Source organism: Haliotis rubra, unplaced genomic scaffold (assembly GCF_003918875.1).
Source record: "Haliotis rubra isolate DU_JTF1 unplaced genomic scaffold, ASM391887v1 Scf983, whole genome shotgun sequence".
Classification (NCBI taxonomy): Eukaryota; Metazoa; Mollusca; class Gastropoda; order Lepetellida; family Haliotidae; genus Haliotis; species Haliotis rubra.
The window spans coordinates 1-20,923 of record NW_025767727.1 but is presented as its reverse complement, the minus strand read 5'-3'; the positions used below and the strand labels follow the sequence as shown (position 1 = coordinate 20,923).

At 37.4% G+C, this 20,923-nt stretch overlaps 1 protein-coding gene across 1 annotated transcript in view; it reads left to right on the top strand.

The window, feature by feature from the left end:
- The window catches only part of LOC124265542 (E3 ubiquitin-protein ligase rnf213-alpha-like), a 142,665-nt gene extending 121,763 nt beyond the window's left edge, over nucleotides 1-20,902 (top strand). The window contains exons 43-58 of the mRNA XM_046700327.1: nucleotides 153-290; nucleotides 2,008-2,167; nucleotides 2,372-2,445; nucleotides 2,800-2,932; nucleotides 4,280-4,387; nucleotides 6,021-6,106; nucleotides 7,917-8,099; nucleotides 8,522-8,636; nucleotides 8,858-9,052; nucleotides 10,265-10,401; nucleotides 10,876-11,068; nucleotides 13,693-14,302; nucleotides 15,468-15,615; nucleotides 18,396-18,739; nucleotides 19,007-19,170; nucleotides 19,958-20,902. Of these exons, the coding sequence (XP_046556283.1) occupies nucleotides 153-290; nucleotides 2,008-2,167; nucleotides 2,372-2,445; nucleotides 2,800-2,932; nucleotides 4,280-4,387; nucleotides 6,021-6,106; nucleotides 7,917-8,099; nucleotides 8,522-8,636; nucleotides 8,858-9,052; nucleotides 10,265-10,401; nucleotides 10,876-11,068; nucleotides 13,693-14,302; nucleotides 15,468-15,615; nucleotides 18,396-18,739; nucleotides 19,007-19,170; nucleotides 19,958-20,218 (3,049 nt within the window). The 3' untranslated portion in view covers nucleotides 20,219-20,902. The remainder of the gene's footprint in view (nucleotides 1-152; nucleotides 291-2,007; nucleotides 2,168-2,371; nucleotides 2,446-2,799; nucleotides 2,933-4,279; nucleotides 4,388-6,020; nucleotides 6,107-7,916; nucleotides 8,100-8,521; nucleotides 8,637-8,857; nucleotides 9,053-10,264; nucleotides 10,402-10,875; nucleotides 11,069-13,692; nucleotides 14,303-15,467; nucleotides 15,616-18,395; nucleotides 18,740-19,006; nucleotides 19,171-19,957) is intronic.
- The last annotated feature ends 21 nt before the right edge of the window (nucleotides 20,903-20,923 follow it).

Below are 20,923 nucleotides of genomic sequence, written 5' to 3'. Positions count from 1 at the left end.
AGTATATACTTACAGGTGTTTTTATGTGAATTTAACCTCAATGCATATGAAAAGAAATTTTCAGTGCTATGTTTTCAATGTCTCATTATAGTTAAGTAATTGTATGATTTTTGCTTCAGTGAACATCATTTGAATATTTGTATAATTTTCAGAGGCATTTGTTCAAGTAGTGAGAGAGTCCTCCGAAGAATCAAGCCTTTGCTGCCAGAGCTAGCTAATGCTTACACAACTATATTCAGCAGAGCACAGGATACAAAAAGAGAATTCTTTGGTCTAAGAGACTTCTACAGGTATGTGGTTCTTGCTGTGTGAGCCAAAACATTTTATATGGATTGGTTTAGCTTGATTCATATATTGCTATCAGAAAAAAGTAGTGAAATTTTAGTGAAAGTAGAAAATATATGTGAATCCAAAATCTGTACATAGCCATAGTAACATTGACAGGGAAACTTTTAGTGAAAAGATATGGATGATGATGAGGAAGAGAGCTAAAGAATAGTGATGTGCATTGAGACAGTTTTCAATGGTAAATTATGAAATTTGATAGCAAGAGCTGATTTGAATTCATTTTATAGTGCAATTAGTCCAGACGTATGTTTTGCATACCTGCAATGTTCAGAAGTCATTGATGGTACTTGTCCCACAGTTGAGAAATGACACGGTTTGAGTTGCCCTACAGTAAGCTACTTGGAGTATTGGTGGTCCCCACCTCTCTTGTTCCCACCATTCACCATTTTGTCTGTGCATTAAGATGATGTCTCAGAGGCATATTAAGAGTGTGTTCAGGTTTGGCAGATTGCTGTCCGCTTTAATGTGAGCCCAGAGTGCAATTGGTACATTGGTGCAGAGGTTTCAAGCCAATAGGTCTGTGGAATGTGCACATTGTCCAGGTCGCCCCAGAGTCACAACAGTCTGAGATGATAGGCACATGATTAAACTGCGTTACGTAACAGATTCCTTAACACAGCAGATCTGCAGACAGAACGATGTTAACAGTGTACGTTCGTCCACCACTAACACCACCCCACAGGCAGGTGCATTTGCGATGGAGTAGACATCATGGCCGCTGGAATTAATGTCAATGGTCTCGTGTGCTCTTCACAGATGAAAGCAGATTCATTTTGTCCTTCCATGATGGTCAGCAGAGACTTATCGTCGCAATGGAGAGTGGATCACAGATGCAAATGTGGCCATGCATATCCAATTTGGCGGGGGGGGGGCGGTCATTGTTTGGGCATGGATAACTCCTACTGGACGTACTCCACTGCACATGGTTGACAGTAATCCTTCTAGACAGCGTTATCGGGACGAGATTCTGGCTCCTATAGCAGTACCATTCCTGCAAACTATGCTTAATTAAAAGACAAGAACGCTAGGCCTCATAGGACCAGGATTGTCATGGAATTCCTTAGGAAGCAGGATGTAGAGAGGATGCAGTGGAGGGCATGCTCACCAGGCCTCAACCCAATTGAGCATACCTGGGATGAACTCCGTCAACGTGTGCACACACGTCACCCAGCACCAGTGAATCTCCCTGGAATCCGCAGTGCTCTAGTAGAGGAATGGAATGCGATTCCGCAAGCTTTCTTTATGAACTTGATAAGGAACATGAGAACAAGGTGCACCTGTGTCTTGGACGTGCGAGGAGGTTACACAAGCTACTGAATGACCGACTGCTTCATGTTTGTCATTTTCATTTTGGGGTTTGATCTGTACATCTGATGTTTGGTGGTGCTGTTTGAATGATTTGTCTGTATGTCACGATATGTCACATCAGTCAACACATTAAACATTATGATGACACTTTTAGCTCTCTTATTTCTGAGAAACATTTCTTTACACGTGCTTTTTATCATTTGATCCTTTATTAATGTATATATATATATATATATATATGTATGTATGTATGTATGTATGTATGTTTGTATATATATATATCTATATATATATATATATATATAGTACAGTATGATTGAATGTAGCTGACTGAAAACTGATATGTTCCAGCCTTGTAAAGATGGTTTATGCCTTTGCTGATAAACATGATCGAGACATTTGCTGGCATCAGTTAGAGCATGCTATCAAGAGGAACTTTGGTGGCCTTGACAACCTGGACCCAGTTGTTGTGTTCAAGGACAGCATCACTACAGTTCAAAAGCATGAAGAGGTAAAATAATGAATCTATTGCTACTTTGCTATAGGAAAACATTATATTTTAAAAGTGGTTGAAAGTAATGTTACATTGTGCTGTTATAGTATTTCACAAACAACCTTTGTTAAAAAAAATGACTGTAATGGTAATGGTTGTATAAAATATCAAATACTACATTTGATACATTGATAGTTGACAACTTGTTGTTTTCTTAAACAGAAACATGTTGATGATCCTGACTCAACCACTATTCAACTTATAGAGGCTGGTCTGTCTACTGACATTGCAAGCAGGTCAACATTTAGTTATTGTCTTTATGTATTGTATAATTCAACATGCAGAATGTTTATTTAATAATGATAACTAGTGGCTTATTAGTATACCATGCTTCTCTGTTGTGGAACTATAGGAAATAATTGAATGAATTATGGTTGTAGATAAACACTTTTGAGATGTTTGTTATGGCTTCATTTCTTTTCTGTTAATACTATAAATGCAGAAAGTATTTGAAAACTGGTGATATCAACAACTTTTAATTTGTGTCTTTTTACATCTTCAACTGTTGGTGTTACAGCACTTTAAGTACAAACAAATTGCTTCCATCATTTAAGAGTTCAGGTGTTGATCAAAATGTTTTTCACATTCAGTGAGAGCCGTTACCTGCTGCTGTTGACAGAGAACTATGGAGCTCTTAGCATCTTGCAGCAAGAGATTTTAGCAAGACACAAAGTCATTGTAATCTTTGGCTCAAGTTTTCCCAAGGACCAGGAATATACTCAGGTCAGATTGACTTCTTTTTGTTGTGGAAACTAGTTTGTCTTTCAGCTATTTCTATTTTTTATTTACGTGAAATTTTGGCCACTTTATCTGACTACATTTGGATTTAGGTTTGTTGAAAAAATGGAAAATGACAAGTTTTCAAAAGCAATGTTCACATAAGGTAGCTGTGACCAATAGAAAATGGATTGCATTTTCAGTACCATAATTGTCATGGCACATCTTCATGACAAATGTCCCTCAGACAGATTAGACATCAAGTTAGGCACAATCCTTCCAAGACTCTTGAACAAGCACAAGGCAACCAACCTTGTTGAAGACCTTCCAAGATAACAATAAGAGGACAGAGCATTGTTGAGACATGTTAGGTGACATTCCTTGGGACTCAAGCACATCATTAAAGCAACAGTGGTTACCAGGGAGAGCCATTTCCTACAGGTCTGCCAGGAATTGGCTGGAAGCAGCAGGATATACGGCCAGAAGAACCATCAAGTGTATAAAAGCTGTTTCCAGTTCACAAAGCTGCGTGACTTGCCTGGTGTAATCAACATATTCGCTGGAATATTGCATCATGGCGGAGGGCTCACTTTTCTGATGCAAGTCGTTTGTTATTGCACATGGTAGATGGTCGTACATGTGTCTGGAGACAAAGGAACACAGCTTTGGTTCCCCACAATATTAAGGGGATGGTTCCCTTTCAGGAAGGGTCAGTTATGGTATAGGGGTGCATTTCGTTAGGTTGCAAGATAGACCATTTGTGGTAACCTTAATGGGCCTTGGTATCAACAGATATTTTGATAACAAAGCCACTAGACCAATCTATATAAATGGCAATGACTTTCCTCGCGGAGTATGTGCTGTCACCCAGTTGTTGCAACAGAATGCTTTTGAAACCATCCCATGAGCTCAGATCTCAATCCCATTGAACATCTGTGGGATATTTTAGGCCATAGTGTTCAACAGAAAGACCCACCTGTCCAGACTGTCAATGAATTGACTAATGCTTTCCATGAGGAATAGAACAGGGTTCCTCAGAATCAAATCTGGAGATTGCCCCAAGGAATGAGGATGCATCTTAAATCAGTGCAGAGAGGTTACACAAGATACTGATGGAAAGTCAGTGTTTGGACTAGCAAAACATAATTCTTCAATTCCATAAACAAGATGTATGCATGGTATTGCAGGAAAAGTGAAATTCGGAATATTTTTGCATGAAATGACATCATTTTCCAAATCTGTACAATCTTCAAATAAACCAGATTATGTCATGGTAATCAATGTGTATGGCTGTATTTCTTCAAGCTCTTTTTCTAAAGTATATTTCTTAGTATATTTGAAATTGTATTACAGGTGTGTCGGAACATCAACAGGATCAAGGTGTGCATGGAGACTGGCAGCACAGTCATTCTGTTGAACCTGGAAAATCTGTATGAGAGTCTCTATGATGCACTGAACCAGGTGATTTATCACTATTTTTGGCTTCTCAGAATAAATTCAAAGAGAAGTTCTTACTCTTTAATTTTAGGGATTTCTGGTGATTTGATTGGTATATTTGCTGATCACATCACCTGTTCATGTTTATACAAAATTAAAGAAAGTGAGATATCCACAATTTTTTACCCAACCTACTTTTCATGGGGAATCCCCAATGTAACTGGTAGCATAAAATGTCTAAAATGTACATCACAGTTAACTTGGCATCCCCTAATCTTGGAAATATTAATTTATCAAAAATTAATTTCACATTGTGGAGGTGAACAGGAGTATGCACACTTTGAACCATGTGAGTTCAAATGGTGTATCGCCATTGCTATAGTGTCTCAGTCAGGTAATATGTTGCTAAACAATATTTAATTATATCACTGACCTAATGGGTGGGGGTATATAGTTATACTAGGGACTTCCTTTCAACCTTCCATCCAGCTATCAGTGCAACCTATAACTTGAAAACTACTGTGTAGATTCTTTTCAAACCTGGTGGACACTTTCTATAATAATAGGAGAGCTGCAGTGCAAATTGTGATGTTCATATTTAGAATTCTTTTTAAACTACAGCTGTTTTTGGACTTACATTTGTGTGATCTGTAATATCATGCAGTTACCTGTTTGTCTGATGCTCTTTGTCTGAGACATAGTCATCAGTGACAACCAGTGTGAAGCATTAGCCTGCTTGCCTAATAATGAGAAAGTCTCTCTGGTAACAACTTCCATCCAATTTTCTAGAGAGTTATTCAAGGACCTTTTCCCAATGTATAAGATATGGTATTTGCCATTAAGGTTAGAAGTATACATGTAATGCAAAGACGCAAAGTCCAGAGGTCAGAGAAACTTGTTATTTACAATATAGTCATGTTTTATGTACAACAACTTCTTTATTTCGTGAGTGCGACTTTTCAATACAGATTTTTGTACTGTTGTCAGGCAAGAATGAAGATATTGTTATTTAGAAGATGTCCGTTAGATAATGTCAGTGCAAATATACAGATATATATACAAATATGTCAACATTCTTCAAAATAATCTAAGGTCAAAATATTAATCAGTCTCAAATCAATTGTACAGTATCTGACCAAGTGTGCCATAACTATGTTATGTTTTTGTGCTTTTTACATGAAACTGGCTCAAACATTAAGTCATCAATGTATCCAAAATTGTTCTTTAGCTGGTGTTGGAGTACATGTTTGGGATATTAATGAGCCATGCTCACTTGTTATTTAATACAAATATTGCTGATTTCAACTCTGCATGACTAGCAGACAGGAGCTTCATCTCAGTTATGTCCTCAGTATGGGAGTTGGCAACCCTAATGTAAGACTGTTTTCAAGAACTCTTTGTTCAATGTTTACAATTGTATGTAAATGAACAGAACTTGGTTTTTCTTCATCTTTACAACTTCTAAAATGCCTCTCAAAGAAGTAGTACTGAATGAAGGTAACATTGTCTTTGAGATACCACCATATGTTAATTATCAGTTCAAAATTCTATGAATGGCAACATTATATTATTATTGATAATCATTAGTGATTGTCAGTTACCATGTTTGTATTGATCATTTAACATATTTGGTTTGCAAACGCTTCTGTGATTTCAGTACTATGCCCGACTTGGAGGTGAACGTTTTGTTGATCTTGGGCTTGGCACACACAGAGTGAAGTGCAGAGTTCATCAGAAATTCAAGTAGGTGCTATATTTACAGGGGTTTAACTGCTAATACTTGTTGCAGTCTTGCTTACTGATTGAAGGTGTTTGCTCAACACTGGTTTGAACAGAATTTTATATAGGTTATCTTAATGTGTAAAGTAACATTGATGATAGTTGTATGGTGCTGCGATACAAGGATCATGATCATGCATGGGTTTTAAACTCATGATCAGCAGATCGTGATCTGATGCAAGGATGCTGCTTTGCATATTTTTTAATAGATTTCTGTTTCTTGTAAATGGAAATTTACAGAGTAATGGAACTGAGGTCAATGAAAGCAAACAGATGGAATAGAGTTAATGACAATTGCTTCTTTCATTTTGTGACTGTGAAATATCAGTGATAATGTAAACATGATTTAGTTCCGAGTAGTAAATGTTCCGGTTCGGAATAAATGCCGTGAAATTGAGAATGGATGACACGAATAAAAATTTCGCACATACGGCAAATATTCCGTCGAACAGGAACAAATACCGTAGGCCTAACCTATTCCAGTCATTATTGAATGCAAAATGGACTCATCCAACTTGTCAACATCCGGGATGTCTACTAACTTCAACTTGGTTATATGTTGACTGTAACCTGGCTACTAACTGTAACTTGGTTACATGCTGACTGTAACTTGGCTACTGACTAACTGTAACCCGGTTACATGTTGACTGTAACCTGGCTACTAACTGTAACTTGGTTACATGCTGACTGTAACTTGGCTACTGACTAACTGTAACTTGGTTACATGTTGACTGTAACCTGGTTACATGTTGACTGTAACCTGGCTAGTGACTGTAACCTGGTTACATGTCGACTGTAACCTGGCTACTGACTGTAACTTGGTTACATGTCGACTGTAACCTGGCTACTGACTAACTGTAACTTGGTTACATGTTGACTGTAATCTGCCTACAGACTAACTGTAACTAGGTTACATGTTCACTAACCTGGCTACTGACTGACTGTAACTTGGTTACATAGTGACTGTAACCTGGCTTCCGACTAACTGTTAATTGTTACATGTTGACTGTAACCTGGCTACTGACTGACTGTTAATTGGTTACATGTTGACTGTAACCTGGCTACTGACTAACTCTAACTTAGTTACATATTGAATGTAACCTGGCTACTGACCAACTGTAACTTGGTCACATAATGACTGTAACCTGGCTACTGACTGACTGTAACTTGGTTGCATGTTGACTGTAACCTGGCTACTGACTGTAACCTGATTAATGAAGGTAACTTGGTTACATAATTACTGAACTCTTTTTAACACAAGATTCAGTTAGAATCATCAGTTCGCATTCTGGGGAATCTACAATGTATTTTCATAAAAAAAATTAAGTAACTTTCACACATGATAATTTGCTTCTTGATAGCCACATGATTTGTGCCATATGGAACAAATACCGCAGGAAAATGTTTTTGTCCTTTCCGTTCCCCCCACGCCACAATTTTTAAGACCACCCCAACAAACAAAACCCTCTTTTAGACACTTTATGATGTGTGTGGAAGTTCCTCTTTACCCGGAATAAATTCTGTGTGTGCGGAACGAAATAATTGTTCCGCATGCACTATTACAGGAACAAATGTTGGAATGAAAAGTTCCGCCGGAACTTTTACCAGCGGGGAACCAAATCTTTTTTACAATAATACCGGTACTAGTTCTTCATGTAATTTTGCACAAACACATGTTCTGATCCTGGTATTGCATTCTCTATAATGACCTGTTACCAAGTAGCAGTCCATTCATGCCACTTCTAATTTAATCATGTCAGAGTTTTGTTTCCAGACTGATTGTTGTAGCAGAGAAGCAGAAGGTGTATGATGAGTTTCCGATCCCACTGATCAACCGTCTGGAGAAACACTTCCTTGATCTTAACAACATGATGTCACCCGAGCAGAAGAAACTGGCAGAGGAACTGAACCAGTGGGCTGTGGACTTTGTAACTGCCAGAACATTTACTTCTGGAAAGTGAGACATGACTGTTTAACTGAATATCTTGTCATTTTGTGTATGAGATAAATATACATTAAAGTGTTTTTAAGATAGAGAGTGAGTGCTATATTGCTTCTTAATGAATATACCATGTGTAATTCCTTTATTTAGTACTTTATTTGGAATCATATCACAAGTATTATTTTAAAACACATAAAAGTATATTGTAGCATGACTAATAAGGCTATAAGACCAAAGAATAATTTGACTTTAAGATAAATTGGCTTGTTTAGCAGAACCTCACCATATCCCAGATAGCATTCAGACGTTGGCCCAACGTTGGCCATGGTTTTGCCAACATTGCCAACGTTGGGCCAGCGTCCGAATGCTATCTGGGATATCACTAAAATCGAACTTCTGCACATCTAGTACTAGTACAGTACATCTTGTTAACATAGGAGAAAAAGAGAGAACCTTCCAGAAGATGCCTTCATGGGCTACCATCCAGACACAGCTGCAGCCATTGTGATACAAGTTTGGGGCAGGGATCATATTGTGGCCTTGGATGAGGATGTGAGTGAGACAATTTCTATGCATCATGTATAAAGTGACATATTCAGAAAAGATGGTTCACATTAAGTTTTCATTGGCAATGGCTTTCCAATATAATTATTCAATCATCTACTTGTATATTCATCCATGAAGCACATTCAGATTACTGTGATTGTTTTCCGTTTTCATTCAAAACCCTATGCTAATAGACCGTGTTTATATTATGTATTTTCTTGGTACAGATTTTCAATGAATGTCAAGAGATACTGTTGTGGTGTGCCACTCCTGCCTCAGTGGAAAGACTGACGGATCAGAAACTCCATCTTGAAGCTGAAAGTATCCACAGAACTTACTATCAGTGTCAGCAACATGATGACATCTACCAGTATCTTAAAAAGAAAATCTTGGACATGGGATGTTTCACTTTGCAAGCTCAGGTAGGACAATTATGAAACACATGTCTAATTGTTATAATTAACAGCCATAGTCATTTTGTTTATGGATCATAACCTAAAAACCTTCACCGTTTTTCAAAACAAATTGGAGGTAACCAAATGAATGGATATATTTTTCAATTATATTTAGTCACGTTTCCATGGGAAAAAAGGGTGGAATTAGCTGAAACAAATTAAACAAATTTTAAATATTTTTCATCCAAACTTGGGACATATATTCAGGAGCCAAAATTGTGCTTTATACTGTGTAGGAAATTATATAAATCTATCTTGTTCCCATGTCCATGGTGAAAAGTCTGACACTGACTGTTGAAAGATGCATGTTTTCTGGTTTATATCTCTAAAGCTAATAAGCATTTGTTCATGGAATTTGCACACAGAAAGACCAGGCTGTCAGCTCTTGCCTTTTGTATTTAGAGGTCTTATGAATATGTTGTTGTTTTCCTTTTCTATGGCAACAAGTTTGATGTAGACTGATGTTGTATACCTGGCATGGAAATACAAAGCTCTGAATCCCAACTCCATGATATTGTTTCTATAACTACTCTTGTATTTGGAAAGATTCAACAGAAATGATCTCCTCAAGTTAGACTTAGAGAAACAGTCAAATGATTTGTTCATTTAAATTTGTCGAATGACAATAGAGGCTGTTATCCCACATGTGTCAGAAGCATGTTGAGGAGCAGCGTGATCCACACTTCTCTGACTGTAATAGAATGATAGCCAAGTGTTCCATGTTCACATGCAAGATGATCTGCTGTTTACAGCTAGAATGCATGTGGCTGAGGCCTATTCATTCAGCCTGGAATGAGTTTCTTCCCACACCATCTGCTACATGATTGAGTAGAGTTCCTTTCACAGCTCCAGGACATGGTCCAGCATGTTCACACTCTCCCTCACCATTGCCCTCAGATATTCAGCTGTGCAATCTACACACTCTATACCAGTTGCCACACGTCACAGCCCTTTGAGTTACTTGACATAATCAGCTTGAATAATTCATATGCTGATAGACTAATAGGCAATATTGATAGACTGGGACAGTTTTCCAGTGGTAACAATATAAAGTAAACACATACAGACTATAGATCAAGCGATTATAATGCTTTGCCCCCTTTTTTAATGTATTTAGATTTTTGGTAATTGTTGTTTTCATAGCTTTGTATATTTGATTGAATCTTTATTGTCATACAGGTGACAACTCACTCCAAGCTGCTGACAGACCAGGAAAAGGAGGACCTGGGCAGACATCTAAATGTGACTCCCAACAATATCATCCTGCTCACACTGCAGTCATTTGACACAGAGCAGCAATTTGCACAGCAGATCAAGTAGGTGTCTTCAGCTATTGCAACTTTTTTAATTAATTCGAGTGTAGGCAGCACCCGAAGTGTGTCACAAGAAGAGAATACATGGCTATTGAATCCATTCAAAAACAATCCAAACACTTGCAATCTTTGGTCAGATTTATACCTTCAGGGCTGCTCTGATATAACTCTAAATGGTGACTTTTAGGTAGCACCCTTAGCCAGATTATCAATTTAGGCAACTATAAGATATTACTACTAACAGCATGACTATTGTTTGCTTGTTTGTTTTGTCTTTGGTTATAAAGGAGTGTGCTGATTTGTGTTGTATTTCAAATACAGGATTGCCATTTGAATGTTCACAAACAGATTACCTTTCACTATAAATTCATTCCAGTTTTGGGATCTTTGGAAATGTAGAAGGTCAGAACTTATTGAATGTTTACAGTAAACTGTGTGTAGTAGGGGTCAGAAACTATTAATCTTGTCAAATTGCAGAAACTTTGTTCAGCGAAGTGAAGAGGGTCAGAAACTGCTGCTAGTTCAGTGTGGATCTGGAGACAGGAACCAGTCTCTCATCAGGAGTGCCCAGTACTGTGTTCTGGATGAGCTGCATGATGCAAGACAGTTTGCTGTAGTCTTCATCATACAACTGCCTAATATTGCTGGAGGGTGCTTTTCTGGTTTTCAGGTATGAATCAAGTGTCATATATGTAGTGTAGTCATTGCCTTTTTTCCCTTGTATTCATCATGCCATGCATGACATAAACATTTTCACCTCAGAAACAACTGGACCTATGAAACTTGATTTGATATTCATACATGTATTATGATCCTTCTGTTCAGTTCTCTCAATATCTCATCATCATCACTGCAGAAACCCCTGGAACAGTGAACCTAGAATTTAACACTATTATTCACCTAAGATTGAATTACTTCTAGAGATTTGAGATCAATTATCATGGCCACCAAAATAGGTATTTTGACCTGATTAGGGCTGCTGCTCCTCAGCAATGTTTAATGTATTGTGATAATATATACTTATGTTATCAAACAAATGCCTCTTTTCTCTGTAGACCTCTTTTTCCAAAATTGTGAGACTGAGAAAACTTAACTTTGGCATGTGTGATTCTCTTAAGATCATGTAAGGTTTTCTTCCAATCTCTTGTGAAATGGTTCAAAGAATTGTATGGCTGTGGCTCAGTGTTTGGGTCATGTAAACTTAAATACAACAGTATTATAAACCTCATTCTTGCAGATTTAGAAACATTTTGGATAGTTAGTTATTTGCTTTATATTTATTGATATTTGCGCAGAAAATATTTTGGTAGCAAAATTTAATTCTTACATTTGCTAACATTTAAATGTCATACAATTATTGTTCCTTTTGGTTTGTTTCATGGATGTGTGTTTGATTTCATTTTTAAACCAAGTAAACATTTTCCACTTTATACTGTTTTTTATGTAGTACTTCCAATTGTATCAGTTGTTTCAAATGAATTTGTCAGGAATAGTCCAATTTAGTTGGAATAGTAGTAGCGTTGAGTAAAATCAAATGCGACATTATTTATTGGTATGTATGATATGTCATGGTCATTAATTTATCATTGATACGTTTTTCAAACCTTTGTCAATATTCAAAATTGACCCAGATCCCACAACTATATGGTACCTCATTCATGACCCATAAGATCCAAGTTTGAATTGGTCTTCAGCTACCAGTTTTTGTCATAAAAGGCAACTAACAGGATTTGGCTAGCTGACATTTGTGGTGACATGACATGCATCAACCAACTGCATAGACACTAACTGAGAAAGTAGGGGTGGTTGTGTAGCCTAGTGGTTAAAACATCAAACTGGCAGTAGTTTTTACTTAAATATTGGTGCACATATTCTGGGTGTACTGATTTGAATGCATACATATTTGAACGCCATGTATCTCTAAATCCATCCTGCTCCTGCCGCCATTCCTATGAAGACACATTGCATTAGTTCTTCACCTGTCCAAATCATATCACCATGAGATGTAAACATTTAATCTCACATTTGATGGGTAAATAAGATGTAATATACACAGGTTGCTTGGTCTCTTATCATGCTGTTTATTATCTCATATTTGTTGTATTTATGTATAGATGTAATGGAACATTATTCACATAAGCTTGTTTACTAATCCATAATCACTTTTGGTGAATGAAATATGTTTCAGATATCCATGGTATACCCCTTACCAAACCTTGTCTTTTGAATTTAGAATAAGTCACTATAGTGGAATGATAAATGATATAGCATTTGATATATAAATTGTGTTAGGTTGTTGTTGTTGTTGTTGTTGTTGTGTTGATGTTACGTCTGCTTCCAACTGTGGATGCCAAACGTATATGCCATATTTAAAGCCATGAGTGAGGGAATAAAATTTTGAATGGATATGGACGTCCAAGTAAAAACTGAATATTTAGTTAAAGTTTCTCCATTGAAGGTTTGGCCAGGGGGGAAAGTTTGGCCTGTTACACCGGGTTTTGGTTCCCCACATGGGTACATTGTGTGAATCCCGTTTCTGGTGTCCCTCGCTGGAATATTGCTGGAATATTGCCAAAAACAGCATAAAACCATACTCACTCACTTCTGAGAAAGTATAATCCCAAATATAGCATATGTTAGAATTACTTGGTCATGTTACTCATATGGCAATTTCTGGAGTGTCTCAGCCTGATTAATTTTTGTATGGACAGTGTAATATACCTGTAAAGTTCTGTGCTGCTGGTACTGCTGACATGTGATTGGTTGACATGGAAACCAAGATCACTCAAACACTTGGTATCAAAATTCAAAATAACACCCTTAGTCTTGATGATTTGAATTTCATAAAACTTACTGGATGAAGATGTGGCTTACATTTAATTCTGGGTGTTATCTTCATACACTTAAGATGACTTTAAGGTAACATGTGGCGTGAAAACAGTGCATTTTACAGTCAGTTATTGATGAGTTGATTCCTGTTGTATCATGGCTGTTCAGATGTGAAAATCACTATCAAGGTAATACACTCAGGAACATAATTATAAACTATTTCAATCGGTGTGTACTAGCAGTATATGGTGGAACTATTGGTACTTCTTGGCTACAATACCATGGGACTTTTTTACTTTTCTGTTACACTAGATAACATAAGTATATACAGATAAGTATTTAAGATTACATAAGTGTATATTGTGATTAATCTGTTTATTAGGTACTCAAGAACAAAAGTGTAAATTATGTATATAACTGTTATGCAGGACAGTGGCCTAATTATTTGAATAAACTGTATTACAGGCTGGAAAGTGGCACTCATTACATCTTGATGAACTACGACAATCCACACAAGACATGCCTTCAATGAATGAATTACATAAATACTCCCCAGCATCTATTTTTGAGGGACTGAGTAGCAATATGCCACCCACAAGTGTTCAGCCATTGGAGCAGAGAATTACAACCATTGAGCATGACCTGCTGTGGGAAGAACCTTTACCAGATGGAGAAAATTTGAATATGCAAATAGTCGCAGAGGAACATCAAGAAGCAGAGTCAAGGTCATTGGAGCAGAAACATAGTTTATACCTAAGACAAGAGGCTCCAGGGGCTCGTGGAGACTTGTTAGGATTGAATTCATCACAGAATGCCAGTGATCAGAGACTGGAACTGTCACATGAACATCTGGGGGAAGACAATGAAAAACACAGAGGTGATATGGTTGAAATTGAGGACGTTGAGCTAGAAATAGATGAAAGGAAACATTCTATTGCTCCCTTCTTCCAAAAACTGCTCTTGCCCTGCATCCAGCCTGCTGCTGCTCTCATCAGGGATGAAGAACTGGACACCAAACGCTCGACCAAAAGGATAGAAATACTTCTGAAACTATTGGACAACACAGATGATGAAGGTAAGATTGTATAAGAATAATGTTTACAGTTTAGTGTGTTAGAACATAGATACTGAAAATTCCTTTTCAAATTATGTTTGTTCTTTACAGGTTTAGAATTTGGAATTTCACTGTTTGTCTGTCGCCATAACAAATGTATCATAGGTGGCGGTGATAAATGATGTGGCTATGCTTGAATCACATACTTTCAATAGGTTTTGTTGTCATATTCAGGGATCAGTGATGATGGGTTTTATTGTCCCCCGCTGCAACGCGGAACGGGGTATGATGTATTCAGCGGCGTCCGTCTGTATGATTCTTTTTAACGCGATATCTCATGAACCGTTGTACCCAATGTCTTCAAATTTGGTGACAGCCTACATTGGGGGATTACGCAGACACTAGTGGATTTGGGTGACCTTGACATTATGTTCAAGGTCACAATGAAACTTTGACCACTTTTCAAACTTATTGAAACGTGATATCTCATAAAAAATTGCACCCAATGTCTTCAATTATGTTGACAGCCTACCTTGGGTGATTATGCAGACACCAGTCATTTCAGGCATCTTGTATGTGACCAAAAAATAAAAAGTAGTAATTATGTTATAAATATTCCATTCTTTAGCGGCGGGGGACATTGCCATGTCAGTGGCAAACACTTGTGCTGCTTCTGTTTGATTTCATGTACTCAAGCCAAAATGTTCCATGTAATACTTAACATTATACATGATGTAAGTTTGAAACTACCGTGTGAATGAATGTATTCAGTTGTTGTCAGGTTTTCTCTCCAAAATGTAACATTTGCTCAAAGTACTCTGGGATTTGTAATTGTTTTCATCTGGCCTGAGCATAGGTGTGAAAGATTGTTATGTTGCCTCAGACTATGGCAACCTGCAGAAAGCCAATATCATGGATATTTATAAAGGACAGTATGGAGAAACCAAATTGGTAACATTGATACTGATCAACAGCCATGCTCTGAATAAATCAGAGTTCAATATTCATGTTGATTATTAACTAATATCTGAGAGTGATCTGTCAGACTGTTGTGATGTGTAGGATTATGAACATTCTTAAATGCCAAATCATCTACTGTCTTGGTCTGTTACCCTTAGTATGGTACCATGGACAGTTGGTAAATAAAAGAGAATCGTTTCTTGTAGATATGTTTTACTGTTTTCAGATGCCAGACTGTTCATGACAGGGTTGTCACAACTTATCATCTGCCTTCTGAAGGAAAAAGAAAAATTATACAGCAGGTTTTTGCCCTCAAACTGGCTTGCTAAAGAAGCAGCTCAGCAAGAACATGTCAGACAAGCAGGAACTTTCAGGTATGTTTTCAAACTTGGCAATAATCATGTATTACAAAAACAATTACTAGTACCAAACTACTCTCTCTCAAAGTGTAACACTTTGGAAAGTATTAGGGCTTACCACACTCTTGAGTTGAAATGAAATGTTGAGCATTCTTCATGTTCCCGATCCTGTGACACCCAAACAAACACAACTCATTTATAACGAACCATTCTACAAGTCTTCAGCACAATCCTGCTTCCTTCAATCCAGTCATTCCCTTTCATATCTCTGCTGATGTATAGTTATATAGAGAGAATTTGTCAATGGCAGTGACTCTAGTGTATTCTTTGTGTTTAAAATAACGTTTTGGTTTGCTATTTCACAGGTAACATCTTTGGGAGGCATTTAGAAGTTAGTGCAGTGAGGAAAGATAACATACATGAATAAACAACTTCTTTGATATAGTGGGAGTGACATTTCAGTGTAGGTTCTACCACCATTATCCAGCAAGGGATTAACCGAATAAGAATTGAGAAGCATAGGGGGATTTGGACTGCAATAGCACTGGGAAACCAGTTAACAATTAACAATACATTGCTTAAAGGTCACATGCAATGTAAAACACAACTTTGCAGATTCTGATACCTTTCGGTGTGGACTTACTGAAACAAATCATCAAACATGCAAATTCAACTTATAAAGTTGAAAAATAACGCGATGAAAAAACCCCGCGGGAAATCGTAGTTCAAACGATTCACCAACTTTCCCCAAGCGCTTGGGAGGAATTGAAGTGGTTTCAGCAGCTGGGCTGTGCTCATAGCACATGCGCAGTGAAATAGGTTCGCGGAGCATGGAAGCGGGTTGTCTGGTGAATATTCGGTGAAGGCTTTGGTGTGAGCTATTTTTCTAATGTCTTGTTGATATTTCACAGGCGCGAGCTTTTTTATATGTTATTACAGTAGATTACCGATTTAACTGTTTATATGATTTCATTTGTTTGTTTCACCACACGTTCTTCTTACCGAGACACTTTCTCAGTTCGATACTTAAAAGCAATGTCATTATTTAGCGTTGACAGAATTTCTAACTGTGATATAGATATGTGGTTGTCACAGACAAAACTCAATGTCTGTTTTTTTGGCACCTATGTGTCTGCCTGCCCATCTGCTAATGACAATATTCAATACACAATTTCAATCACTGACCACATGCAATTTGAACTTAACACCTATCAGGCTATACACCATAAACAAAACGCATTGATTTATGGCCCGAGTTCGGTCTCTGTCACATTATGTAATTACACAGACAGGCAGGTGTGATACTTGTACACATGACATGTTATGATGTCTGTTGATTGCAAAATGTTATACACAAAAAATGAGCATGTATTTACAAAACCCAACATCTCTATATACACACACAATGAGCTGTGAGGGCATCTGCAAATGAACCAGCCGTGCTTGAGTGCACACCCACCCGCTCTGACTGGGTTCGGTATCCCGGCTGCTTTGTTTCTATGGAAGTAAACCCAAGTACAAAATATTGCACTTTTGATTTGCGATTGTACTCTTATAATTTTGTTTTTATGTTTTTTCATAACCAGCAATGTATATTATATGTCATGAATAAGTGATAATTGTGTTTCAATTATGTTTGATTTTTTGGTTGCATGTGACCTTTAAGTAAGATAGAAGCATTAACAAACATGCAGCTCTTGGCAAGGCCAGCACTGTCCCCCATGCAAATCTTCTCTTTTATGGCTAGGAATTTGAGGTGCAGTCAGTTATGAAGGAGTAAACAATGTGAGATGTAAAAAAAATAATTCATTAGATATCAATAAACTTTGAAACATTTTTTAATCTCACATACTGCATTTATCCATAATGGAGGTGCGTGCAGAATCATACATAATTAGAACAATGAGACATACATCAAACTCACTCAGTACCCCAATAGGAAAAAGTTTGGAATTCATAACGCAGAATAACTTGAGTTTGTGATCATATGCAAAGCACAAAACAATCAACTCAAGAAGCTCATCACAGAATCTTAGCATACCTATGGCATGATCAGTGAACTGTAAGGACTAACCATGACTTAATTAACATCATTGAAGGAGGTAACTTTAATGACAGACCCCTGTATGTAGCACTGACTAACTTGGAATCAAACGTCTTTACCACATGATCTTTTCTTCACAACAAAGAAATTGCTAGTAGAAGAATCCCTTCTGTGTATAGTAAAGGTCCTTAAATCGTCTATTAGCTCTGTGACAGCCTGAGCTGATGCAGTAGGCCTGAGACTTCTTCCACTGCTGTAAGTAACATAGCTGGTGGCAGAGCTGAAGGGTTCTTCTTTTGGAGCTTGTCCCACCTTTCAGGAGGGAAAAAATCTTGCCTAGGACTAATTTGAAAATCACTCCCTATGAACTAGAGATGCTGAAAGGGAATTATCTTGATTCAATCAACTTCTTTATGTTGATCATCCATCTTAACTGACAAAGCATAATCTTGCCTTGGCCATCTGTCAGATAGGACCATTCATGATGCATGGGTTTGAATACAGTCACTGAATGAAATTTGGTGTTGTTGGTTGTGGGTCTATACATGTTCTGATTTAATGATTTTGACCTTCATATAATTGTTTATGTGACATTGAATAGTGTTTAACATATCAAATTTTATTAGAAGCTCATAATTTTCTGCAACACATGTCACATGTAAGGCTCACAGAGAGTTCATGTTAAATATACTAAACTGTTTCTGGAACTCAAAACTTTCAATGTGAGTGCAATGACTGTTTCTGTTATTAGACGTGCCACTTCACAGTGCCTGGAGAATAAGATCATACCAATATTAGCTGGAGTTGTGGCATTCCTAGACACCAACAGAAATCTTGACTTGTGTTTACCAGAAGAAGCACCATGGAAGAGAAGACTTTGGTTTGCCCTGCTTGACAATACAAAAGTATGTTACTACCAGTGTAAAAACATTATTGCCCCAGAGAATCAACACCGCCAGGGTGAAGTTGTGCCACATCATTTGGGAGTCAACAAACAGGTTTTTGCTGTGCATATGCCATTTTTCTGGCTTCTCTTTGAAGACATAAGAAATGCCATTGCAGAGGCAGAGAATACAGAGCGGTCAGTGGATGAAGGTAGATCAATCACTCATTTCTGTTAAGCACATCTTATTTATGTTTAATTCACATTATGTTCGTAGCCTGATTTGTATTTAATTTCCAGTAGGTGACATGTCACATCATCTTCAGAGACGTTATTTGAAAGACTAATGTTAAGTTAAGTAATTTGTGTGCATCAGATGACCCATTTCCAGAGTTTTACAGAAACTTGTGTGTTTAACTCTTTCAGCATTCCTGATATGACTTGAACTGATTTCCCTCTGATTCCTCTTGGAATTTCAGATTCCACTGAGTTATTGACCTGTGTAAGTGACCTCATTAGCAAAACTGCATTTGGGGAAGTGCTTTCATCAGTTGTTGATGAAGAGGAGAAAACCTTTGTGTTCAAAGCATATCTCAGAGATTTTCTACATACGATGTATCCTGGGAGTATGGATGTGTGTGAGGTAGGCATTGTAGTTTACTGTCTCCCTGCTCATGAGAACCATTGTGTATTTTCCTCCTCATCTGTTTCCTGAATGCACAATGACAAGTAGAAAGTGATCAGATGTAACACATATTATATTTAGGATTACAGTTTCTCAGTAAAGTACAGATTCTAGTGCCTTTTGTTGGGTTGAGTCCCATCCAAAATTCTGACCCATACTCTCAGAGTCAGGTACCTATTAGAACCTAACTCTGAGTGTGTGGGTTCAAATCTCTGATGGGACCCAATAAAAAGTACAAGAATCTGTACTTTACTGACAAAGTGTAATCCCAAATGTGTTTCACCTGTTTCCTGTACGTTAATCTGGTGTGTAGATCCCCAAACTTCCCTTAATAAGGAGAGAAATAGTTTGTATTTGATGTAAAGCTTGATAACCTACAAATTTAACTGTGCTAAATAGAATTCTGAAATGAATGCACAGTTTCTTGTGACACAATAGATATGTTGTCAAAGTTTGGTATACAAAAGTGTTAAATCTCTTTTACTTTAATGGAAGATTTCATTAACTAAAATCATTTTGAAATACTACAAGTAATATACATATTGACATTGCCTCAAAAGTTTATGTCCACTCTCCTTACAGACAGTAGCCCAGTCTCATGTCAACGGAGTCAACACATATGCATATTAAAAAAATGATACTGATGTGAGTTTTCAAGCTTTTTAAACAGTTTGAAATTAATGTAAAATTATATAACCAGGTGAGCTTCCTCTCTCTTTATATATATCTACCTATATTTATCTAGATATTAAGTAGTGCCCTCGAGAATGCAGCAAGGCAGACAGACAGAGACCTGTGCAACCTGGGTGTGATACAGGCTATTACCTACATCCATGTTATCCACTCTGCTGCCAAAGAGAGGCTACAGCTCTTCCTGGAAGTGGTCCAGATCTGGCCAGAAGTTGTGATGGCTGTGACTCAGTTGAAGGAGAGGGTAGGGGGAAACCCACTGCTCACAGAAAACGAAATGGTTGGAGTTTGTTGTTGTTGTTGTTTTTGTATATAGCTTCAATGTACCAGCTCTGTCATGGGGCCTGTAAATGAATATAATTCCTTTGAAAAGCCTACCTCTATTGCATCATAAGCACAATTCCTGCAAATAGGTTAAAATCACGCTGAAAGAATCCTTACATTTTCAACAGAACATCCCTTTCTCTATCTACCATCCCAACCAGTTGTCATACAAAAGGTGTTAATAACTTTTTTCTTGTGTGTGCATGGTAACATGTGAAATTTCTGGATCTGGTCTTTCACACATTTCTGTTTAATACTCTCAGTTAATCGCTTAAGTTGGTGATAGCTATGTTGATTCTTGTTCAAGTACACATAGGTAAGATTTGGTAAAGGAGCATGGACTCCATCCAAATGCCAGCTTCCCTGGGTTGCAGCAATGCTGTGACAGCTCTGCATGTGACTTTCTGATCCTGATTGCCAACAATATCTCTGTTTCACTGAAAACTAGAGGAAATAGGAGTTTAACATTCTGCATATTGATAAGTCCATGGTGATTTACTTGGACGTCATGTCAAGCTCATCATCATTACATGGTTATACAGAAAAGTTTCTGGGACAAGGATCAGTTCCAACAAAATGCAATGTTCTTCAGACAGCTGCTGTCATACCTAGATTTTCTTGCCCATCTAAATAAGTTGGGGATGTTTTTAAATGTATGCAGGACATTGTTTAAACTGGGGCCAGGTCCCATTGAGTA